The 26883-nt window shown below is 34.2% G+C and overlaps 1 protein-coding gene across 3 annotated transcripts in view; it reads left to right on the plus strand.

Annotated features, from left to right (window-relative positions):
* Positions 1-26883, plus strand: part of MALRD1 (MAM and LDL receptor class A domain containing 1) — a 754681-nt gene that overhangs the window by 621900 nt on the left and 105898 nt on the right. For all 3 annotated transcript variants that reach the window (XM_027074220.2, XM_053225367.1, XM_053225368.1), the window contains one exon: positions 27-93. In XM_027074220.2, the coding sequence (XP_026930021.1) occupies positions 27-93 (67 nt within the window). The remainder of the gene's footprint in view (positions 1-26; positions 94-26883) is intronic.

A 26883-nucleotide genomic window follows, 5' to 3' on the forward strand; every position in this document is an offset into this window, starting at 1 on the left:
GTTGTTTTTATGACGCTTCCTTTTAGAATGTCCATTGGGTTACTGCAGAAATGGTGGGAATTGTGTAGTGGAGAAGAATGGCCCTATGTGTCGGTAAGGAACATCATCTACTTTTTCTCCTACCAGTTATTGCCATTGGCTTCCTTATTTTTTCTTGAAGCTGATACAATACATCATAATGAACATGAAGTTATTAAGGTAAACAGAGTGGATAATGGCATTTTATGCATTTGTCTGAACAAGAGAAGGGAAGATATGAGTATATTTTAGAAAAAAAATTCAATTACTTAACATGATTTTATATCTTAACATTTTGTATAGGACATAGTTTTAATAGTAGCCATTATTTCTTGTTTTTAATATTTATACGAGGCTATATTTTTATATGGGTGTCATCCTATTTCAGATGAACTTAGTGTCTGTGTTTCCTGACTCCCCTTTCATTTTACATTTCATATTTCTCTTTTCTAACAACAAAGGATAAAATTAATTCATAAATAAGATCTTTTTCTAGTTTATGCAATGGATGTTTTTGAGCAGCTAAAGTTAAGGTACAGATAAGGAATATATTTGCATACTTAAGGCAAAAATAAACAAAAACAGTCCTTGTGATTTCTTTGGGGAATTATTTATATTGCATATCAAAGATTGCTTGATTTTTCCCTCACCCTTTAGGGAATTGTGCAAAACAGTTTCATAAATTCCAAAGGAAATGATGCATAGTCCATTATATTTGTGTTTATGACTTTTTAATCTAGCAGACCAAGGGATATATTGCTCTGCTTATTAGACAACTGATTGTAGGTTGATACTCAAGTCATAACAAAACATATTGCAGTATCTGGAAAAGACTGATTAATAGTTGTTTAAATACTTACATCCGTCTGAGTCAACACTCATATTTTAGGAAAAGTTGTTTATCCCTTAAAAAAGCAAAAATCTCTACCAATTAAAACAACAAAAATTTTTTATGAGGAGGTAAGTTCAGACACTGTCTTAACATTGTCGAAACTGAATTATTAGTGGGTTTCTGTAAGTGTTTTGTCTATTTCATTATGTAATTTGTTTTACATCTCCACAAAATTATACTTTCTCCTGTATCAGTTTCCATGGAAATTAACTTGTCACAAGCTGCATGTTGATGGAAGGACAGGATACATAGTACTAATTTCTAAATGTCTTCTGAAAGAAAGTGAGAATGATGCCATAAGTAATATTTATTGAATGCCAGCTGAGTGGATAATGTTATTTAGTGTCAACTGTTTACAGTAAGGAGGTTTGCATTTTGGTCTCCTCTAGCCCACATAGACAATACAGTTCTCGACTGTAGCTAGTCTCAGCTGAGCAAGCAGAGTTTTGCATTCTTGGCAACATCCTCTTGTACTTAAATAAACTTTAAAACTTGAAATCCAGATGGTGACATCTGAAATGTGTTTCTCTCACATGAGAAAACTCTAACGTGGGGGAGAAGATTCAATGGGAGGATTAAGAGGCAAAGGGACTAGAGGCAGGAAATCGATGCAGCAAAATGTAGAAAGAAATCCACCAATCAGATATTTTAAAATCATATTTTTGATAGTAAATAATACTTTTCAAATAGTGAAATAACTAATGACCATCACACAAACAAATGTATGGAATTAGTGTTCTTTACAACATAGGTGTGAGAAATGACTTAAGGGTTTTTTTCATATTATATATAATATGGTAGTTTCTCCAAACAAACTCTAATAACATTAAAATTGTGGACTGCAAAAGTAACTATGTGTATATTATAATAAATTTTGGAAGATGTTCAGTAGTGTATCAGGCAAAGGGCAGAATCCCCGATGTTTAAATCCTACTCATTAGGATTATGGTTTATATCCACTTGAATATGGTTTTCCTTTCACAAACACATGTACACGCATAAGCATGCATTTGTTTCTTGCAGAAATGTGAATTATACTTTACACATTCACTTTGCACCTTGTTTATGTTTTTCTTTCCTCTTCATAAAATATTTTGCTGTTGCACGTGGGTACATATGGCTCTAGATCTCTCACTTACTGGCTGTGTAGTATTGGGCAAGTTTCTTAATCTAACTGTGTTTCAGCTTCTTCTTTGGCAAGTTGGAGAAAAGAATAGCACCTGCCTCCTAGAGTAGTTGTGAAATTTAAAGGGGTTAATATGTTTAAGATGCTCTGTACCATGCCTGACCTAAAAAGATACTACAGGAATACTAGCCATCAGAACTATTATATAATTTTTAAAATTCTGTGTAGTATGCAATGTGTAATATAGGGTGTGCCATCATTTAAAAACCTCATGAATCCTATTAATGCTTGTTTAGTTCCAATATTAAGTATTTGCTTTTACAGGTAACATCCATCCTTTGACTAATCCTTGCACAATTCTTTAAGTGTAACATATCTTACTGAAATGCAAAATAACAATGTAAATTATTTCTAATTGCATTTAGTGTCAAATTCATTTCCAATTAAATGCCATATCCACGTCATTTGTCACACACAGGTGTTCTTTTTTGGATTTAAGGTTAAATGAGGATGGCTTTAGAATACAAAGTTTTAGAGTGAATATAGGGCATCATGGAAAGACGATGGCTTTATGTCAGACCCCTATCATTCCCACATGTGGGAATTCTAGATCTTTGTCACCCAGAGACGTAAGGCCAGAAAACTCAAGCCCACCTCTCATCTGGGACATTGTGAATATAAGAACTTCATGGTCACAAAGAGGGGGCCTATCACCAAAGCCTCTGGATTTTCTCTTTGGATCTTGGGTGCCTTGAGAAAGGCCTTCAGTTTTTACCTATGATCCAGTAGAAGAGACTTTTAAAAATACCATTTGGGATGCTAGAAGTTTACAATTATCCACAAGAGTAGAAACTACTAGATGAATCATGGTTTTCCATTTCTTGAGGAACACCAATAATGCGGCATGTTTGAGGCCTGAAGAAGCAAACCATGAACCAAAAGAGGGAAATTATCCCTCACCTAAGGAGGCTTGATTATTACATTTTTTTGACATATCGATATGTTTGGAAAATAAACTGAGCTACGTAATATAAATTCTAAAGGATTAGAAAGATGTTACAAGGAAAGAAAAACAGAAAGAAAAAAAAAGGAAGGTAGTTAGTGAAGGTAGGAAGAAAAATATTAAAGCTTGGGTTAATTTATAGACTTTGAAGACAACTTGTCCGCAGCCACCCTATCCCACTAGACTCCTTGCCCCTCCCTACTTGCATGCATGCTGTCTCTCTCTCTCTCTCTCAAAATAAATGCATAAACTTTAAAAAAAAAAAAAAGGAAAGCAATGGAGTAACTCTCCTCTTGTTAAAGCAGTATGGTACAGGCACTTGAAAGCATTTAGAGGAGCGGAGTAGAAAATCTAGAAATATATTCAAGTGCGTATGAAAAGCTAATAAATAATAACAGTGGCATCTCAAATCATTGGACAGGATGGACTTTTTTGCAAGAAATGTTAGGGCAACAAGTTAGCTATTTAGAAAAGGTAAAATTAGAACCATACCTCACATCATACACACACAAAAATAATCTTCAGGTGGAGCAGAATGCAGGCTGAAACCACATATATACTAGAGAAATACATGGTTAAATTCTCTATATTCTGAATGTAAGAAAATGATTTTTTTCAATGACTCAAGCCTAAATGCAATCAAAGGTAATGTTGATACATTTGACTACATAAAAAATTTGACTAAAAAGAATTTTTTGCATTGTAAAAAATACCATAAGCAATATCAAAAGGCAAATGGCAATCTGAAAGAAAATACGTATGTCAGATATCTCAGGAAAAGGGCAAATATCCCTAATACTTAAAGAACTATTTTAAGACATGGGAAAAGACCAACCTTCATATTAAAAATTTGACAATTATTTTTGAAATACATAAAATGATGATCGAACATTTGAAAATAATTCAACTCATAACAGCGAGGCACATTTAAATGGTACTAACACGCTTTTTTCTCGCCTCTCTGACGAGTAACATATTCTGTGGGTAAGGATGTGAAAAAACAAGCATTTTGCCAGGAGAAGTGTAAATTGGTATAATTTCTATGGAGATGATTTTGGCAATATCTAAAAAAACTACATATCCATATCCTTTTTGACTTGGCAGTATCATTTCTAGAATTTATATTACTGGTACAGCTCCAACACTACAAGAATGTATGTCCACAGAATTACTCACTGCAGCATTTTTATAATTTCAAAATATTGGAAACAACCTAAATGCCCACGTATAGCAGAGTAAACCACATGATGGAGTCTAACTGGAATATGGAGTGGTTAAGGAGTGCTCTGTAAGCCAGCTGAAGAAAGGTATTGCCTGGGGCAGCTTAAAGGAAAATGAAGAAATGTAGAATTGTTCCTGGAACTCTTCTGTAGTTCTTTCATTTGACTTAAATGTTAAAAATCTGGAGGGTATGTTATTGTTGACAATAATATGTCAGAACCTCTTAAGCATTTGTCATGCCTTTGGCCTTCACATAAACCTGCAAGGTACATGACCGTGTACTAACCGAGCAGTAAAGGAAATGAGACTTGGAAATATCTAATAAAACTATAATTTTTGGAAAAAATATTAAAAAAGTGAAATTAAGTAATTTTCTCAGATACATAAAGCAAGAAAATGATGGAGTTCAGATTCAAACCTAAGTCTTTTGCCAAAGTCTATACTCCTAGGTTTATCACCCCCTGTGGCATGTTTCCTCTTTGGAGATTTGATGTGATGGTTCCTGATTCTATGATTGCAAGATTCTGTGAGTAGAGATATGAATCAAATGCTTAAAGAAAATCTAGGGGTGCCTGGGTGGCTCAGTCAGTTAAACGTCCAACTTCAGCTCAGGTCATGATCTCACAGTTTGTGAGTTTGAGTCCTGCGTCAGGCTGTGTGCTGATAGCTCAGAGCCTGGTGCCTGCTTCAGATCCTGTCCCTCTCTCTCTGTTCCTCCCCCACTCACTCATGTGCTCTCTCATGCTCTCTCTCTCTCTCTCTCTCTCTCTCTCTGTCTCAAATATAAAATAAAACATTAAAAAAATTTTGAAAATCTAGAACTAAGCTTTATTTGTACTTGGCCGTTTGCTGCTTTTTAATACACTGTGCATTTTTATTCCTCTGAGTGTTCATATTGTTCCTTTTTGCCCATTTTGCACTTTCCCACCTGGACGACCTGAAAAAATTCCAGATTCATCTATCATGTCCAAACCTCCTCTCTAGAACTTTCCCTGAGCCCACATGCTTATGACTCATATCCTGTATGCCATGTAGAGATATGAATCTAAAAACATATGTACCTGAGTTTAGATATGAATTCCATCCACCATTTACTAATGCCATGAATTTGAATAAATTACTTAACCTTTTTCTATGGAGAAAAAGGAAAATGACTATATACTAAGGAACTAACGTTCTCTGCCACAATGGAGCTATAAATTGAAAAGGGCTTCTGTATTACTGAAATGTACAATTTGTAATTGTTTTATTTACTTAAGAACATTTTTAAAATGTTGTATCTAAGTGGGAAGCATTAGTAATCTTTTTGCTAATTTCTTATTTAACATCATCAACATCATCTCCATAGCAACCAACAGTAGTTCTTTATGAGGTCAAAAACAGAACAAGGCATAAACATTTAAGATCATGGCCTCTGATGTTATTTTTTCACACACAGTACTCAAGTGCTAAGGACTAACAAATATTCATAGTAAACTTGAATGTTTTGGAAATGAAAATCATTGCAAAATTTCAAAAAGTCTATTTAAAGAGGAGGACATTTAGCTGTCTTTTGTGCAATAAGCTTGAGAGGCCATGAGAGTGTATGTTTTTCAAATCCAACACATGGAAGAAACAATTTCATGGTTAAATATAAATTACCAAAATTGTCCCAAGAAGAGGAGATGTTAAAATTGAATAGATTGAGTGACATAGTAGAAATTTTAAAAGTCAAAAGTGTAGTTCCTCTCTTCCAAAAAATTTAAATGTGTATATCTATTTAAAAATCTCAAGCATTTCTCTTAAAGCCGGGAATAAGAACAAGAAGTCTCTTAGCACTGGGATTCTTCTATTTGCTTAAGAGGTTTTAGCCAAATGAACAAGCGCAAAGAAATAAGAGTTAAACGTATTGAAAAAGAAGCAACACAAATACTGTTGCATATTCTCACAGCCTAGGAGATTCAAGTAAATTAACTGTAATACTTTTAGAATGATATATTTAAAAAAAGGTTCAGCAAGGTAGATGGATACATGAAAAGTATGCAAGACTAGGTAAATTTCCTTTTTACCAGTAGGGATGATGATTGAATAAGATAATTGGAAAAGAACTCAATTCTGAAATAGCAGCAATTATTATAATATATACAGGCCTACACTTAACAGTAAATGTTGAAGACCTACATAAAGAAAAGAGAAAAGCTCAAATGAAGGATGTCCAAAGACCTGATTCCATAGATAGGAAAAAGATATGGGTGAATTTACTTTCTAGAATTAGCAATATTCAGTAGTGTACAAATGACAACCAAAGAACATTCTCAGTGTTTTAGGTTTTTGCTTGTTTTTCAAATAGACCAGTGGATTTTAATGTTCGCCTGAGAACACAAATATAATATTTAAAGACAAAATAAAGAATTGGTATTTATTGTACTTGATAATTAAAGTTTGCTATAAAGTCATGGGTAATATATATTGAGGAGCCAGGACACAACGACAAAGAGGATATTGCAACAGAATAAAGCTTCTGCAAATAGATTAATGTAGCTATGTGAAATTAGGATAAAATAGGTAGCATTTCAGGTAGATGAGAATGGGTGGGCTGGACTAATAATAATTCATATTAGGACGACTGGTTAGCCATTTATTTAAAATAGAAATTATTATTGATATTTCATGTGAGGAATTAATCCCAGACTTAATAAAGGGATGAACAGGGAAAAAATTATAAAAAATTTTAGAGAAAACACAGAATAAAGGACTCTTTTTAAATCTTGAAGCATGGAAGTCATTTTTAAGTTTACTAGCAGTCATAAAGGAAAAGATGAAGAGATTTGAAAAATTGACCACATGGATAATTCTTAAGCAGAATGAAAACTACAGTATGGTGAAAGACATCATAAATTTTATTAATAACACAATTAACAGGCCACAAAAATATATATAAAGTATATACTATAGATAGGGATTCATTATTGTATTAATTATTTACTTCTATGTTAAAGTGTTCCCTCAAAACAATAAAAATTAGGCAATAGACAGCTAGGCAAAGGTTATTCACAGAAGAAGGAATATAAATGGTCAATACATACCTGAAAAAAATTCAACCCTCATTAATAGGTAAGTACAAGGTAACCCTTGAAAATCCTAGTTTTACCTAAAGTGGCAAAAAAAAAAATAAGTTTAATAATATCCACTATTTACGAGAGTGTAGAAGCCCTGGCACTTTTATACATAGATTATGGGGATATAATCTGTATATTTAGGAAGCTAAATATACAACATTTAGGTAAAGAAATTTTTAGGAAAGACAAATGGAAATACCCATTCAAGATTTTAATATTCACAGTGTTTAACTCAGCAACCTCCATCCTAGGAATCTAGCCTGCTGACATACTTACAAGAAATATGTAGGTAAATGTGTTGAAATTGGTATTTTATGGTTGTGTTTTGGAAACAAACTTCAGTGTTCAAAATAGTGTAATGGGATATGATAGAACCATTTTTTTTAATGGAAAATAAAAATCCTGACATAGAAAAGTGTCTACATTGTTAGGTGAAAAATGCAAATTCCACAATAATATGCACTTTAAAATTCTATGGGGGAAGAAGATGAGTAAATGTGAGTGTAGAAAATGAAAAACGAGTCTAGCAGTGTGCACATCAAAGTACTAATAGTTGTAAGTGAGCTCTCCAGAAGGAGATTAGCTTTGGGAGAGAGAGCAATTTCATATTTTAGTTTCTCCATTTTTATTTTAACCAATACTCCTTCTGTAACTTAGAAATGCAGTTTTTTAAAAAGGCCTTAAAAACAGTTACAGTATTAAAAAAATAATAACATCGCTTACAGTAAAAGGCAGAGCCAACTGGCTGCTTTTCACAGTGTCTCCAAGATAAATGGGCCTGTCCCTTGGTTTTTTTCCCCTGTTGTCAGAAAGTATTACACACTTTCTGCCTCGTGCAGAGCCAAACAAGCCAGACAGACTAGGAATGTGATTGAAGATGAAGCAAATAACCCCTCTCCCCAAGGCTCCCTCCCTGTCTCACTCCCAAAGCTGGATCCTTCTCTCGTCACATATGCCAAAAGAGTCATGAAAATGAAAAGCACAGTAATACCTAATTTTCCCTCACTGCCCCTTTCCCAGAAAGAAAGCATTGTGACGTGTTTGTACACTTGAATTGTTTTTGGATTTTTCATGCCAGGCATACGTTTTCACAGCTGAAAACTGCATTGCTTTGACAATCTGATGTAAGTGCCTCTTGAATGACCTGTTGACTCATCCAGGGAGGGCATTCTGCAAGGACAGACATGGCCCAGATTTCGTTTACTGGTCATTGGTGACAAGGGATTTGTGATCCAGATATTTTCCAAAGTCTCTGGTATGACCTGACTGTTAAGTAGATATTTCTTTCCTCCTGGAAGAAAAGTGGTGGGTTATTTCTGGGGCAGTATCTAATGCCAAAGGACTTGCTTTAGAAGAGAGAACAAGAGATAGCTGTCTATATTATAAGGAGCAGGAACTTGAAAAACCGCCCCTAAAATAGCTGCATAGGAAAATGGTTCCTCTTCATCCACACAGTTTTCATTTGATCAGTTTTCCTAGCATGTGCATGACCACATTTTCATGGGATAGTTGATTGGAAATGGCATCTTTTCTTTCTTTGCTGTGCATGCTGTGTATGTGTGCTCTTGAATGGGAGAGTAAAGCACAGCCCAGTAGAGGTGCTCAGAGACCCAAGCCTGGAAGAATGCTGAGAAAAAGTCATTCCTCAGAACGGATTTCACAATTTCCCAAACCAGGCTCCCTAGTGGCACGGGAACTGCGGGCCATCCAGCTCTGCCCTGATCCTACATAGCTTTTCTTCCTGCTCAGCCAGCATGAGTTTAACTATGTCAGAGTAGAATCTTTTGTGCTGTTGCTAGGTGGCTGATCTCTGCCTTACAGAAGCAAAATCTAGCAAATGAGGTAGAACTTTTTGAACCTATCCCTCTTACTAGTGAAATGTTGACAGATCTAAGTAGTTCAATGCATTTTAATTTTGAAACCCCCTCTGAAAGCCCTAGTTTATGTTTGCCATTGCCTTAATCTGCTGTTCATCTATACCTCTGAGATGTAGTGCATCTCTTTGTTTTCTTCATAGACTTAGTTTATTTTCCTTTTTTTCATAAGGAGGAAGGAGGTGGTAATGGAAACTGTTTATGTCTTCAAGTTTAAGATTAAATTATGACTATTCATGATCAGTGGCTAGATTTTATATGATCTATTCATCTATAGGTCCATATTATCCTTCTGTTTACTATGTACTGAAAAATAAAGAATGTTGAGAGACACATATACAAAAATCGGAAAATTTAACACACAATATAGAAAAATAATTGTCTAGAGATTACAGTGGTAGTGTTGATAGAGCTCGTACTTGCCTTTTCATTCTCTATGTGTAGAGGCAATAACTGAACACACAAATGCATTGTAGCAAATGCCACAAGAGCAGCAAAAAACAAAAAAAACAAAACGAGAGAACACGCATTTTAGTACTGAACAAAGAGAAATGCATACCCTTTGAATTTACGGCTCCAGGATCCAGAATAAAACACATAAGATCACTTCACAGCCAATTTTTTCATTTTAAGGTTCCCACCATCTAACAATGCTGACAACTAAAAGGGCATGCTTGCTGAACATATACATGGAGAATTCTAATTTTGGAATAAATATCTTCTAATAATTGCATTTTGCATTTTGTAGATAAAAAATAAAAAGCACCATTTTCTTGTTAGAGTGTCGGACTGAGAATGCGTTCAGTTTGAAAACAGATTTCAATATGGGAAATAAGGCTTTACATATATTATTCTTTTCTACTCTGTAGGAATTAAAAGCGATATTATAAGAATTTTCTCTGTAACAAGGTAAATTATAATGCATTATGTTTTCCTGTTATGCATTTTATGATGCTGAGGGAATACAAGCTATATATATAAAAAGGTGTATGTTGATAAATGGTATATGTTATATTATTTTTAGAATATATTGCTTACCAGGTTAGATCACCCTAGTGAACACATATGTATTCACATTGACAAGTATTTTGCCAAGGTCCTTTGTTTTTTTTTAGTGGTAAAACATCACAATATATAAATCTTAGTCATTGAAAACCAGTTTATGAAATACTGTGTGGTGCAAGGAAAGGAAGAATAGGCTTGGAATTACAAGTTCTGCCTTGACTACACTTAATACTTACATAGCAGTGTCAGTCAGGGACCCACCAGAAAAGATAATTCATCCCAGATGGCTAACATAACAAAACTTTGAAGAATACTTACTTTAATGAAGGTATAGGCAAGATTGAAGTAATGACAAGGGGTGTTGGGACTCCAAGAGACTGGTAGCAGTAGAAAGCCAAAATTGGAGAGCCAAGGGGTAGATCATGGATAACCAGTTCCCAGTGAGAGCTGGAACTGTGTGTGTGTGGTGGGGGGGGGGGGAGAGGGGTGTGGGTGTGTGTGCGGGTGGTGGGGGCAGTGCTGAAGGAGGAAGGGCAGTTGGGGAAGATGCTGCACTGCCCTGGCAGAGAAGCTGAAGGAAACAGACAAAACGTACTCAAATTTTCTCTCCTTCTACCATCCAGACTCCAGCTTCAGTCCTCCATTGGCTAAACCCAAAAGAAAGACAACAAGGAAACAGAGATAAGGATGCACCCTGAGCAATTTTCTCCCAGGCCACAGATTAAAGCATAGAAAGGGGTCTGAGGCAGCAGACGGACCTTGGCAATTCTCTGAACCTCTCTGTATGTGTATCAGTTAGAAAGCCCATTCAGCTTCTAGTAAAAGATACCTGGCTATAGTGAAATTAAAACCTAAGGAAAATTATTTTTCTTATAAAAATTCTAGAGATAAATGATTACTGGCATCATTTCACCTGTTCAAGGATGCCAAAAGCAAATCTGTGATTCTCTTGACCTTGCAGCCTAGGCCTGGTACTCTATCGTAACCCCTTCCTAGTCAACTCAAAAAAAAAAAAAAAGGCAGAAAGGAGAAAGGAGCTTAACCAGAATCTCACATGACAATTTCCACATATATCTCATTTTCCTAAGAAATGTACTGAGACAGATTTTTCAGTGGAAGTTTGGATTAAGAGGTAAAGATCAGTAAGAATATCAAATTATAAGAGGCTGATTTTTGGACACCTTGTGCAACACTGAGGTTATTAAAAATGTTTAGAGAGGACTTTCGAGGGAGTTGATTTACGAAGCTTTCTTGGCCATACTGAGTCCCACCCTATTCCTCAAGGAAAAGCACAGTGAGATTGGCTTCAAAGAGACTTCTCAGAGAGCACTGATATAGTTCCCTTAGTCATAAGAGCTCATGGGACTAGTGTTTGTCATACGCACGAGGTACCTAGAGGTCCTTGGTGGTGGCTATCGCCTTATAATGGCAGGCAGTGAAACAGTAGCCGGGGCATTGGAAAACAACTGTATGCCTTCCCTAGAAGTAGGTCAAAAGTACGCAAATCCTGGAGACAGAATTCTACTCAGTAATGTTACTCTGACACACGAAACAAAACAAGACAAGACAAAACAAAACAAAACAAAACAAAACAAAACATGTTTCCCCAGAGTGGTTTTGCCAGAAGATGAGGGAACCTGAAAGTAAAGGGACAAAATAGCTTTCTGAAAAATCCACAGATTCTTTAAAAGCTTGGTAGGCCCGGAGAACTGGAAGCACAGCCCAAGGAAGGATGCTTTTTATCTGCTTCCCAGACTCCAGTGCCAGATGAACCAAAGTAGTTGAGGGAGAAGGACAATGCCAACTCAACCTGCTCCCAAATTTTGGCAACCCTCCAGCCTCCTGGCTGGCTCCTGCTAAGAGAATGGAAGAAATACAACTTTAAGTTTAGGGTTTTGATTATTACAGAAAATTGAGCATTTAAATTGCCAACATGATGATTTTATCACTTAAAGTGACCATCACATTACTAATTTACCTAAACTGAGCAGGAGAGTCATGAGGTCTATTAGTATTTTGATGTATATGTAGATTTGAAGATTATGGAAGACAAAATGGGTTTTATTTTTACTATATTCCAAAATCCATGCTTATTTAAGATACAGGTTTAATAATTTTTCAGCTAGGAGTTTTTCAGGGTTCTTCTGGTGAGGAAGAAGGAGAAAATGGATATGGCTAGGTAGCAAGAAGTCTCTTAAATAGAACTCCTCTACAAATGGAGCAGGATGAACTAGACAGGGGACCTCAAATATGACTGCACAGCTATAAAAAAATTGATGAAATAAAAAAGTAAACTATAAAAATTTACTAAGAACAGGTTGATTCCAGAGACCTGATTGGACAATGGACAACAACCTAAGAAAGGTAACCTAAAACAACTCCATGGCAAGAATCATGAGAGAAAACTCCAATGCGAGATGAGCCCCCAAAGTGAAGCTGAAAGGCAGTAAGAAAATCTAATGATAGAATACACAGTAAGCAAAATCAAATACTGGGAAATATACTCCTGGTAAAATAAAAAGAAAAATACAATTTAAAATATGTTTAAAATAGGTATGTTAAAGGTTCTCAAAAATCTAAAGAAAGGAATACAATCCATAAAATGCAAAATAAGTTTTTTAAGTAATTAGACATCTATGATTTTTTAAAAATTGGACTAAAAAGTAGTCATGGAAATTAAAAATAAAATCTAATTCTAAGTTGAACACAGTTAAAGGGAGAATTTATAATTGTAAGGTATTTTAAAACAATTACTCAGAATATAACACAGAAAGACAAAAAGTAAACATATGAAATAATTGTTAAAATATATAAAGAAATATAAAGGACAGATTAATGAACTTTAGTCATGCCACTATAATATCTTAAAACAGAAAATAGAATATTAGAAAAGCAATATTGAAAGAATAAAGTAGCTAAGAATATTTCTGATTTAATAAAATCATGAATTCAAATTTAGCACATAAAATGCTACACACACATGTGCATGCAAAACAAAGCAAAAAACTAAAATCCACACCTTAATGTGGCATGAAAAAGTTGTAGGATATCATGAGAAAGGGAATATTTGAAAAGTATTCAGAAGAAAATCTACATAGTACTGATGAAGTTTTAGCAAGTAAACTGATCATGGAATTCTCTCAGGAATATAGACATCAGATGATAACAGAGAACGCTAAGGGAACATAATTGTCAAACTAGAATTTTACACTTGAGTAAATTGAGATAAAAAACACTCTCCATCATAAAGAGATTAGGAATATTTACTACACATAGACTTTCCAATAAAAGAAATAATTCCTCGAGCATCTGGGTGGCTCAGCTGGTTTGAGCAACTGACTCTTCATTTTGGCTCAGGTCATGATTCCAGGGTAGTGGAATTGAGCCCTGCGTCGGGCTCTGTGCTGAGTGTGCAACCTGCTTGGGATTCTCTCTCTTGCTCCCTGTACCCCTTTCCCCAACTCACACTCTCTCTCTCTAAAATAAATAAAGTGGAAAAATTATTTTGTAAAAAATAAATAATTCCTTGGGAAATACTTAAGCAAAATGAAATGTTTAGCCCAAAGTGAAAGTGAGGATGCACAAAACAGTGATGATTAAAGAAACTGGTAAAGTCTTCTATATACTTATTAACTATTAACTCTAAAAATAATAACCCATTTTTAAAATTTGTTTTAAAAAGGCAGAACTAAAATCTAGAAAGGAATAGCATGAAAAAAAGGAAAGAGTTGAGTTCAGAGTGTAGTTACATGTGCTGCAATTCCTTTTTCCTTTCAGAAGATAGACATTCCAAAATTAGAATCTGAGAAATATATTTACATAACATTTATAAACATGTTATAAATACATTTTTCATTTTTATTGCAGTAAAATATGTATAACATTAAATGTACATTTTACAATTTTTAAGTGTAGAGTTAGGGACTATTAAGTATATTCACACTGTTGTGCAACCATCACCACCATTCATTTCCAGAGCACTTTTTATTTTGTAATACTGAAACTCCCACTCATTAAAAAATAACTCCCCACCCTACTGCCAGCCTTTGGCAACCACCTTCTACTTCGCCTCCTATAAATGTGACTACTCGAAGCACTTTATGTAAATGGAATCATATAGTATTTGTACTTCTGTGATTGTCTTATTTCACTAAGTATAATGCCTCAAGGTCCATCCTTGTCATTGCATGCATCCAAATTCCCTTCCTCTTTAAGACTAAATAATATTCTAATACACCTACCACAATTTCATTTATCCATTCCTCCATCAGTGGACACTGTTGGTGCTTACACTTTTTGGTAATATTGCCATGAACGTGGGTGTAAAATATCTTTTCAAGTCCCTGGTTTCAAATATTGAATATATTTTAAACCTTAAAGATTACCACCAAAGAATAAAAATAAAACATATAATTTCCAATATTAGCAGAAGAAAAGGAAAGGAAAAAAATAGCCTACCAGCCACAGAAACCATGAGAAGAGAAAAAAAAGAAACATAAAAAAATATTAAACAGGGGTGCCTGGGTGGCTTAGTCTGTTAAGCGTCCGACTCTTGATCTCACCATTGGTGAGTTCAAGCCCCGCATCCAGCTCTGTGCTGACTGGGCAGAGCCTACTTGGGATTCTCTCTCCTTCTCTCTCTGCCCCTCCCCTGTTCACATTCTCTTTGTCTCTCAAAGTAAGTAAATAAACTTTAAAATATTTAAAAAATACTAAATAGGAAGCACAAAATAAAATAATAGAAATATTAAAATATCAGTAATTACAATACATTTAAATAGGTAAAAAGTAGCTATCTAATCGTATCAATTATTGCTTTAAAAATAATCAGCTGTCTGCTGCTTAAAGAGATACATACAGACAGATTGAAGAGAAATTGGTTGGAAAACATATCTAAGAACAAAATAATAAAAATAGTGCTGCTATAGCAGTAGACAAAGCAAAAATGAGGCAAAAATTAATTTAAGATAGGAACAAAAAGGCTAGGAAAACTATAACAGGAATAAAAGTGGATAAAAGAACAGTTCCTCATGAACTTAAACACACATGACAACACAACATCAAAATGTATATATTAAAAATTGATCAAAAGGAAAATTTATTTCCCTGATTGAAAAAAAGAATATAAGTACAGATAGAGTAGATATTTTTCAAAATATGAGATTACTATATTACTTTGTTAATCATTTTTAAATATAAAATTGGGAATTATCTGGAAAAAAATTACAAAATGACATGAAGAAATAAAAATAATCACCTTTAGATAAACTGATAAACAATGTCCCTATCAATTGGCCATTGAAACCAGACACATTTTTCTTATGTCTTTTAATGTGAAATATGGCACAAATAATAGACACATAGATCAATAGAACAGAATAGAAGACCTGGAAATGAACCCACAACTATATGGTAATTAAATCTTTGACAAAGCAAGAAAGATTATCCAATGACAAAAGATAGTCTCTTTAACAAATGGTGTTGGGAAAACTGGACAGCAACATGCAAAAGAATGAAACTGAGCCACTTTCTTCACCATACACAAAAATAAAATCAAAATGGATTAAAGACCTAAATGTGAGACCTGAAACCATAAAAATCCTAGAAGAGAACATAGGCAGCAATGTCTGACATCAGCAATAGCAACATTTTTCTAGATATGCCTCCTCAGGCAAGGGAAACAAAATCAAAATAAACTACTGGAACTATATTAAAATAGAAGTCTTCTGCAGGGCAAAGGGAATAATCAAGAAAACTAAAAGACAATCTACTGAATTGACAAAGATATTTGCAAATGACATATTTGATAAGTCATTAGTATCCAAAATATATAGAGAACTTATAAAACTCAACAAAGAATGAATAATCCAATTTAAAAATGGGCAGAAGACATGAATAGAAATTTTTTTCCAAAAAGGACATACACATGGTCAACAGATACATGAAAAGATGTTCAACATCATTGATTATCAGGGAAATAGAAATGAAAACTACAATAAGATATCCCCTCACATCTGTCAAAATGGCTGAAATCAAAATATAGGAAACAACAGGTATTGGCAAGGATGTAGAGAAAGGGGAAGCATCCTGCACTGTTGGTGGGGATGCAAACTTGTGTAGCCACTGTAGAAAACAGTATGGAGGATCCTCAAAAAGTGAAAAATAGAACTACCCTACGATCTAGCAATTGCGCTCTAGGTATTTACCCAAAGAATACAAAAATACCAATTAAAAGGGATACACACACACCCTGATATTTATAGCAGCATTATCTACAATAGCCTAATTATGTAAACAGCCCAAGTGCCAATTAACTGATGAATGGATAAAGAAGATGTGGCATGGAATATTTAACACAATGGAATATTACTCAGCCATAAAAAAGCGAAATCTTGCCAATTACCCCAACACAGATGGAGCTCGAGAGGATTATGCTAAGCAAAGTAAGTCAATCTGAAGAATACAAATACCATATGATTTCACTCGTGTAATTTAAGAAACATAACAAATGAGAAAAGGGAAAAAAAAGAGAGAAACAGAAAGGAAAAGCAGGAAACAGACTTTTTTAAGGGTGTCATTATCTATAAGGTTTCAATTGTTTATTGTGCTGCTTTTTTTCTTTCTTTTTAATGTTTCAAGTTTTTATTTAAATTCTAGTTACTTAACTTATAGTGTAATATTGGTTTCAGGAGTAAAATTCATCACTTACATGTAACACTCAGGGCCCATCATTTAAGTACACTCCTTAATCCCCATCATTCATTTAGCCCATCGCCCCATTCACTTCCCTTCTAGCAACCTTCAGTTTGTTCTCTATAGTTAAGAGTCTGTTTCTTCTAGACAGCAGCATGCAGAAGAAAGAAACAGATTCTTAATGTAGAGAAGAAAATGATGGTTACCAGAGGGGAGGTGGGTGGGGGTTTTGGATGAAAAGAGGTGATTGGGATTAAGGAGTGCACTTGTACTTATTGTGATAAGCACTGGCCATTGTATGGAAGTGTTAAATCACTATTTTGTACACTTGAAAGTAATATTACACTGTATGTTAACTTGAATTTAAATGAAAACTTAAAAGAGAAAAAAGAAATGTTAAGGGAGACTCTGTAAGTAGAAAAGAAACATAAGAATAAGAAAACTAGCAAGCACAAAAGCCAAAAAAAAATACACCTGTAAAAATTAGTAAAGAAAAGGACATAATTAAAGGATATAAAATATTTAAAAGAGGAAAACTGAATAAAATATATATGTTAACTTCATAAACAGTTACAAAGCAAACTCCCATATCTGGTGATTTTTAAAACGAATTTTACTAAATCTTCATGGAACAATAATCCCAATTTTATACCAATTGTTTCAGAAATGTAAAAGGGAGAGTGAAAAACCATCCTACTGATTTTATGAGACAGGATAATGTTGATACCAACAGTGGATAAGGATAGAGCAAAGAAATTATAGACCAATTTTACTTCCAGACACAAGAGCAAAAATCCAAAATGAAATATTTGCAAGCAATTTATCAATTGTTACCGAAGTAATTAGTCATAGAGAGGTTCAGGAGCTTGCCACCATGTTAGTGAGTGACAAGACTGGATACTGGGCCTACCTGGGTCCAGAATCAGAGTCAAAGGGGAGTCATTGATGGTTTATTACCACATTAGCCATATCGTCAAAATTCTATTTTAGGAAGGTCAATGTCCCATTCCCTTCACAGAAATAGCAAATGAATCCACGGATATACCAGCCATATGATGTGATGAGCACCTGGCGTTAAGTCCTAATACTGGTATGCCTGGATAGATGCAATCTCCAAAACAAGTTTAAGATCACTTTCATAGAGAGGAACCACATAGTGCTACAAAGACAGTAGCACATGACAGGTCAAAGAATTCAGGAGAGAAGGCAAAAGTGTTAGTCCAGCAGCATTTAGACAAGGCAGTGAACAAGGCCATGTGCCAATGGTCACTTCTTTTTTCCTTCTTGGTTTCTCTCCACGGATTATGAAAACATGTCAAATGTGTTAAAGGCACAAGATAAACAGAGTGGAGACGAAAGTGGAGAGAATGTTTAGAGAGATTGAAATTAATCATAAAACTTAACAGGCACACCGCTAGTCTAAAAGTAAAGTGATACCGTGGTAAAAGAGTAGCAGAAGATTAATTTTGGAAAAGATATGTTAGAACTTAATAATTAATTGAATATGAAGTGAGGGATGATGAAGAAGGAACGTTCAAATGTTATCCTAAACCCTTTCTAATAACTTGGAAAATGGTGGCACTGAAGCCGGAACTTGAATGTCTGGAAGAAGAGTTGTTTTTAAGAGAAGAGACCTACTATTCTATTAAACTATCCAGGAAGTAGATTTCCAGCTACTTCAGGAATGTGAACCAAGCAATCCTTCACCAGAGCTAGGGTTTGTTTGCAATTATGATGGCATATTTTTTTTTAGCCTTTGCTCTTGGATTCCAGTGAGGTCACCTCCCACAAAAGATTGTCTGTGGAAGCTGAGTGTTTGGCAAGACTCCTTGTGAAGGAAGCCCAGACTCAAACCATGAGAAACACGTCAGCAAACAGTTCAACTTCCTTTTTGTCATGTGGGTGACCAGAGTAATGGGAAGGTTGGTTGTCTGTTGTTGTTGTTGTTGTTGTTGTTGTTGTTGTTGTTGTTGTTGTTGTTTTAATAGAAGCCTCATGAAAACTAAATTCCTAAACTTTGCTTTATCTGAGGGAAAGAAAGAAAGAAAGAAAGAAAGAAAGAAAGAAAGAAAGAAAGAAAGAAAGAAAGGGAAAAGAAAGAAAGAAATAGCTCAGAGCTTCAAAGGTATACAACTAACAGAAAGTAAGTTAGGAAATAGAAGTAAGGAATGGCCCAGCAGTTCAAATACAGAGACAGATAATAGTGTCAAAAACATGTAACATTTTTCTCCTCATAAAAAAAAAGAAACTGTATAGCAAAGAAAAAAATTAGTCTTAAGACTGCTTTTATTTCAGAAAAAGCATCCATTATATCATCAGGTAGGGTTCAATTATATATAGGTGGATGAAATTTACATGTTTATTTTTCTGTAGAACCGTGGCATGGTATAGTCATCTTTAAATGGTCTTGATTAGGAAAATGGCTGAAATGAAATAGTTCAACGGACACATCTCTTAGTCAAAGAGATGACTTGTGGAAGTCATCCACAAGAATCCTTTGAAATAACTCTCTGCCCACCACACATGGAGGCTCCCATACCCTTTTGAAGCAACTTTCCCCTAGCTCATACTATACATTTTGGGAAATACACAATCAACAATCAATAACAGAAATAAAATAACACTTCAAAATCAGACTTTGGCCTTCCACAATATTCCTGAAGGAGCCACTGATATCTCAGTGTTCCATTCCTTTAGTACACAGAAATCAGCATGCATTTCTAGTCTTTTAGCATAAAATCAGGGTGAGAAATGCCTTACAAATTATTTTATTGGCAGAGGGACTTAAATAAGAGAGTATGAATGTATGACAATTGAACATTAATATTTTCTCCTATCATATTTGCAATGTACATGCCTCTGGCCAGAAGCTAACCACTGTATTACTTTCAGAACACAGATACTTTAAATAGTTTCAACTCAACAGGGCAAGCTGTAGTTTGAGTCACCATTAATTAAACCTTAGAGTTGCTACTGCCTTAAAAAGTCAATGTGTGGTTTTGTATCAATATATCAGAAAATATGGGGTTTTTTTCGGGGGGGGGAGTGGCAGTAGTGGTGATAGAGTCTATTTCTACAGCAAAGCTGCACAAATTAAATTGGAATTAGCTCAGGTCACTTCCCTTCCCCTCAGTGCAGTAATTCCCCATTGAATATGATGCCCACCAGAGGGTACTGCTTGTCTTCTGCTCCTCAGCTGTTACTTCTGACGTCTAAGATTGTAGTAACCAAGGGTGTCTCCAATCCTGAAAAAGGAGAAGGAGAAGAAAAAAAAGCTTAGTTTTTGTTTTAATAATTAAATGTCTATGAAGTCTTCAAAAAAAATTGAAACTGAATATCCAACATTTTATTAATATTCCTTGCCACCCTAAACATATCTGTATCACATTCTTTTGTGGGGTTTCATAGCACTGGACTATTTTGGAAAATGTGGTATCCAACAGCATCTAATTCTGATTCATATCTCTCTGGGTCAGTTATTCTGTGGTTAAAAAGTTCCTTTCATTTCATTTCTTGCACTTTTCTCATTTCTACCTTTCCCCTCTCTACACAATCTAGAAATAACCACATTCATGTTATTACACAACAAAAGAGCTGTGATGTGAAAATTATAGAATAATTTTTTGTTTTGTTTTTCAAATAAAAAGAACAAAAAAGACTAATAAGGAACTTGTGACAATAATGGAGTTTTGTTTAAAAATCATGGTGCTACATAGTTTTCATATCCAACTAGAAGTCATCTGGGAATTGCTTTCTACTATTATTATCATCTTAATGCCATGTGTATTTATTTTTCTTGGATATTCACTTTTGTTAATGAATAAAAGGAAGAAAATATATAGGCTTAAATAAGAGGAAGAGGCTAAAATTATCAGATTCAAATATCCCAAAGTTATGTTTCTTATAAATTTATAAGACTTAAACATCCCGAAGTTTGGGGTTTTTTAAATTTTTTTAACGTTTATTTATTTTTGAGAGAGAGAGACAGCGCATGAACAGGGGAGGGTCAGAGAGAAAGCGAGACACAGAATCTGAAACAGGCTCCAGGCTCTGAGCGGTCAGCACAGAGCCCAACGCGGGACTTGAACTCACGGAGCACGAGATCGTGACCTGAGCCGAAGTCGGCCGCTCAACTGACTGAGCCACCCAGGCGCCCCCCAAAGTTTTTTTTGAAGTACAGTTAACATACAATATCCTATCAGTTTCAGATGTACATCATAGTGATTCAATATTTTTATACATTACAAAATGATGCCCACAATAAGTTAGCTACCTCCTGTCACCATACAAAGTTGTTACAATATTATTGACTCTATTGCTTATGCTGTACATTACATCTCCATTCCTTATTTATTTTGTAACTGGAAATTTGTACCTATTAATCACTTTGTTCACTCCCCAAAGCCTTTGCCCTCTGGTAACCAACAGTTTGGTTCCTGTAGATACATGAGTCTGTTTCTGTTTTGTTTATTTGTTTTGATTTCTAGATTCCTCATATAAATCAAATCAAATGGTATATGTCTTTGTCTGTCTGACTTGTTGCACTTAGCATAATACCCTCTAGGTACATCCATGTTGTCACGAATGGAGAAATTTCATTTATATTTTATGGCTGATTTATATTCCTATGTGTATGTGTATGTGTCCATTTATTTCTCAGTGGATACTTAAGTTTTCCATATCTTGGCTATTATAAATAATTCTTCAATGAACATTGAGCAGTACATATGTCTTCGAAAGTGTGGTTTTGGGGGCACATGGGTGGCTCAGTCAGTTAAGCATCCAGCTTTGGCTCAGGTCATGATCTCACAGTTCATGAGTTCTAGCCCCACATCAGGCTGTGTGCCCTCTTCAGATTCTGTGTCTCCCTCTCTCTACCCCTCCCCTGCTCACACTCTGTCTCTCTCTGTCTCAAAAATAAATAAGTGTTAAATTTTTTTTTTTAACTGTGTTCTTGTTTTCTTTGGATTAATACCCAGAAGTAGAATTGTTGGATCATATGGCATTGCTATTTTTAATTTTTTGAGGGACTTCTATTATATTTTCCATAGTGGTTGCACCAATTTACATTCCCACCAACAGTTCATAAAGGTTCCTTTTTCTCCACATACTTGCCAGTACTTGTGATTTTTTGTCTTTTTGATAATAACCAATTTGACAGGAATGAGATGATATTTTATTGTGGTTTTGATTTGCATTTCCCTGATAATTAGTGATGTTGAGCATCTTTTCATGTATCTGTTGGTCGTCTGTATACCTTATTTGGGGAAAAATGTCTATTCAAGTCTTCTGCTCATTGTTTAGTGATATTGTTTATTTTTTTAAATTAAGTTGTATAAATTCCATATATTTTGGATACTAACCTCTCTTTAAATGTATGACTTGCAAATGTCTTCTCCCATTCAGTAAGCTGCCTTTTCATTTTGTTGATGGTTTACTTCACTATACAGAAGCTTTTTAGTTTGATATAATCCCAGTTGTCCTTGCTGTTGTTGTATTGTTGCCCTTGCCTGAGGAGACTGGCCCCCCAGGATATTGCTAAGACTGATATCAAACAGCTTACTACCTGTTTTCTTCCAGAAGTTTTGCAATTTCAGGTCTTACATTCAACTCTTTAATGAATTTTGAATTTATTTTTGGATATGGTGTTAGGTAGCGGTAGTGAAAATAATTTCATAATTTTGCATGTAGCTGTCCAATTCTTCCAGTACTATTTATTGAAGGGAATGTTTTTCCCATTGTATATCCATGGCTCCTTTGTCACAGATTAATTTACTGTATATTTATGAGTTTATTTCTGGGCTCTGTTCTATTCCATTGATCTATCTATGTGTGTTTTTGTGCCACTACCATCCTGTTTTGAGTACTATAGCTATGTAGTACAGTTTATAATCTGAGATGGTGAAACTTCCAGCATTGTTCCTCTTAAGATTTTTTTTTTTTTTTTGGCTATTCAGGATCTTTGTGTTTCCATATACATTTTAGGATTTTTTTCTAGTTCTGTGAAAAACACCATTGGTATTTTGATGACAATTAGAATGAATTTGTAGATTACTTTGGATAGAGTGGACATTTTAACAGTATTAATTCTTCTAATCCATGAGCACAGTAAAGCATTTCATTTACCTGTCTTATGTTCACTTTCTTTCATCAGTGTTTTACAGTATTGAAAGTATAGGTCTTTCACCTCCTTGGTTAAATTTATTCCTAGGCATTTTATTCTTTTTTGTTCAATTGTAAATGGAGTTGTTTTCTTAATTTCTCTTTTGCTACTTCATCATTAAGTGCACAGAAATGCAACTGAATTCTGTATATTGATTTGTATCCTGCACCTTTACAGAATTCATTTATTAATTTTAGGAATTTTGTGATGGAGTCTCTAAGGTTTTAATTTTTGTTTTTGTTTTTTTGTTTTGTTTTGTTTTTTGAGTCTTTGGGGTTTTCTGTATATAGTGCCATGTTACTGCAAATAGTGACAGTTTTACTTCTTCCTTTCTAAATTGGATGCTTTTTATTTCTTTTTCTTGCCTCATTGCTACGGCTAGGACTTCCAGTGCTGTATTGAATGGAAATGGTGAGGATGGGCATCCTTGTCTTGTTCTTTAGAGGACACGTTCTCAGTTTTTCACCACTGAGTATGATGTTAGGTGTGGGCTTGTCTTATATGGCCTTTATTATGTTGAGGTATGTTGAGGTACATTTCTTCTATACCCACTTTGTTGAGAGTTTTCTTTTTAATCTTAAGTGGATGTTGAATTTAGGTACTTCCCTTTTTCTACATATATTAAAATCATACGATGATTTTCATCCTTCATTTTTGCTAATGGTATATATCACATTGACTGATTTGCAGATGTTGAACCATCCTTGCATCACTGAAGTAAGCCCTGCTTGATCAAGGCGTATGACCCTTTTACTTTATTATTGCACTTTAGTTTATAAATATTTTGTTGAGGAATTTTTCAACTATGTTCATCAGGAATATTGGCCTATAATTTCCTTGTTTGTGGTGACTGTCCGGTTTTATCATCAGGGTAATGCCTATGAAATGAGTTTGGAAGTGTTCCTTCTTCAATTTGTTGCAATAATTTGGGGAGAATAGATACTAACTCTTCTTTAAATGTTTGGTAGAATTCATCTGTGAAGCCATCTGGTCCTAGACCTTTGTTTCCTGGGAGTTTTTAAATTACTGATACAATTTAATCACTTGTAAATGATCTACTCAATTTTCTATTTTTTTATGACTCAGTCTTGATAGGTTGTTTATTTCTAGGAATTTATTCGTTTCTTCTAGCTTTTCCAATTTGTTGGTGTGTAATTGTTTTTAGTAGTTTCTTACAATCATCTGTATTCGTGTAGTGTCAGTCGTAACTTCTCTTTCATTTCTGATTTTATTTGGGCCCTCTCTCTTTTCTCTAGATGAGTGTGGCTAGAAATTTAGTGAATTTCTTTAACTTTTCAAAGAACCATCTTTTACTCGTATTGATATTTCCTTTTTTTTCTTTTGTCTGTAGTTCATGTATTTCTGCTCTGATCTATATTATCTTCTTCCTTCTACTAACTTCAGGTTTTATTTTCTCCCCCTCCCCCCTCTTTTTTTTTTTTTTTTGGTAGGCCTGTATCACTATAAACTTACCTCTTAGAACTGTTTTTGCTATATCTCATAGATCTTTAAAAGTTATATTTCCATTTTCATTTGTCTCAAGACAGTATTTTTTTCTTCAGTTTCTTTGTTGACTCATTGGTTGTTTCGTAGCATACTGTTAAGTTTCCACATGTTTGTGTTTTTCCAGTTTTCTTCTTGAAATTGATTTCTAGTTTCATACCATTGTGGTTGGAAAAAATGCCTGATATGATTTTAGTCTTCTTAAATTTATTGAGACTTGTTTTGTGGTTTAACAGGTGATCCGTCTTGGAGAATATTCCATGTGCACTTGAAAAGAATGTGTATTCTGCAGTTGTTGGATGAAATTCTCTGTATATATCTATTAAATCCATCTGGCCTAATGGGTTATTTAAGTCCAAATTTTCATTACTTATTTTCTATTTGGATGATCTATCCATTGATGTAAGTGGGGTATTAAAGTCTACTGCCATTATTTTATTACATCAGTTCTCTCTTTACGTCTATGACTATTTGTGTTATATATTTAGTCTTTATATACATATATATACTTACTTTATATATACGAATAATATATATTTATACATATAAATGTGTATGTTGGAGTACATCGATATTTACAATATTATATCTTCTTGGATTGAACTCTTTATGTACTATCCTTGTCTTTTGTTACAGCCTTTGTTTCAAACTCTTATTTTGTTTGATATGAGTATTACTATTCCAGTTTTCTGTTAGGTTCCATTTGAATGGAATGTCGTTTTCCATCCCTTCACTTCCAGTTTGTGTGTGTCTTTAGATCTGAAGTGAATCTCTTGTAGCCAGCATAAAAATGGGTCTTATTTATTTTATTCATTTAACCACCTTATACATTTGATTGGAGCATTTAGTTCATTTACATTTAAAGTAATTATTGATAGCTATGTACTTATTGTCATTTTGTTAATTGTTTTCTGGTTGCTCCAAAGATATATTTAGTATAGTTTCTTTGATGGTGGGCTATGTTTTGATATGGTAGCATACATAGTATGATGGATGTGATAAGCCACAAGTAATGCATACTGACATTTAGAACATTAGAACATTCAAAATATTATTGTTAGATAAAATGATGAAAGTGAATAATGCATAACACTGAAAATATTATAAATAAAGTATACATATTAGGGTGCCAAGCAATAACTATATGCACATTCATTGCCCTTTTCTCATCAAAGACTTTGCATGAAAAAGGAAAAGGTTTATTCTAAAATACAATTAAAATGGAAGTGGATAATACTTTATAAAAAAGTGTGGTACTTATAAGCATAGAATCTTGAAACCTATTAATTTGTTTTCCTGTTGAAGAAATTATTTTTCCCTTCACAACATTAGACTTTACTTAGGATTTTTTTTGTTAGGGGTGCTCTAGTTCTCCATTATAGATTATAGGACCCAATAAAAAAAGAATGCAACAATAATAATACCTTCAAGGAATCTTAGAAACCATTTGCTACATTCCTAGAGTGGAAAGCTTTTGTTAGGAGAGAATGAACCTTGCAGCTGTGTTCCTCTACTTACAGTCTAATGTGAATTTGCCCGTTTCTTATGCAAGCTCATTAGTTGATTTTATTCCTGTTCTAAGCAGCCTAAATTTTATGACAAGTGTGCTTTATAAAATATTTCCCAATCACTAGGCATGAGTTTCCCAAAGTTAAATGGTAAATTCAATACTCATGTATGTGAAATAACACAAGTTGTGTTGCAGTCCATATCTCCACGCCATGTCCTTTTATTTTTGGTAATAACAAGTAAGCTTATAGTGGTAGGAGTTGGAGATTATCTTTGAGCAAAATAAAGATTAATAAGTACTCTCCCTCAAAATGAAAACTGATGTTGGTCATCTGAAGCATATTTTAAAAATAGATCTTCAAATGATGGATTTTGAGCTTAATCCTATACTAAATTTATCATTAACTATACAATTTAGTTTGTTTTTAAGGGTTATGTCAATCAAAACAATTGGTTTGGTTTCTGTATGCATCTCCCTATATTGGCTCAGTTCACTCAGGAAACAGGTAACAGACTACTTCAGAAAATCTGTTGAGCTGTCTTGTCATTCTGCTATACTGGTATATCAGATTCCATGATTTTCAGGGTTAGCAAAATGTGCTCTTGCTTTTGAAATCCACTTAGAGCCACAGAAAGTACTTATGAAATGCTAAGCTAAGCAACCAATAATAGTGAGTTTGTTTATTAAAACCCAATCTACCTGCATAGTTGACTTTCCACTTTATCAGTAAAAGAGAAAGATAAAAAGAGAAAGTAATATATATTATATAATAATATA

This window comes from Acinonyx jubatus, chromosome B4 (assembly GCF_027475565.1).
Source record: "Acinonyx jubatus isolate Ajub_Pintada_27869175 chromosome B4, VMU_Ajub_asm_v1.0, whole genome shotgun sequence".
Classification (NCBI taxonomy): Eukaryota; Metazoa; Chordata; class Mammalia; order Carnivora; family Felidae; genus Acinonyx; species Acinonyx jubatus.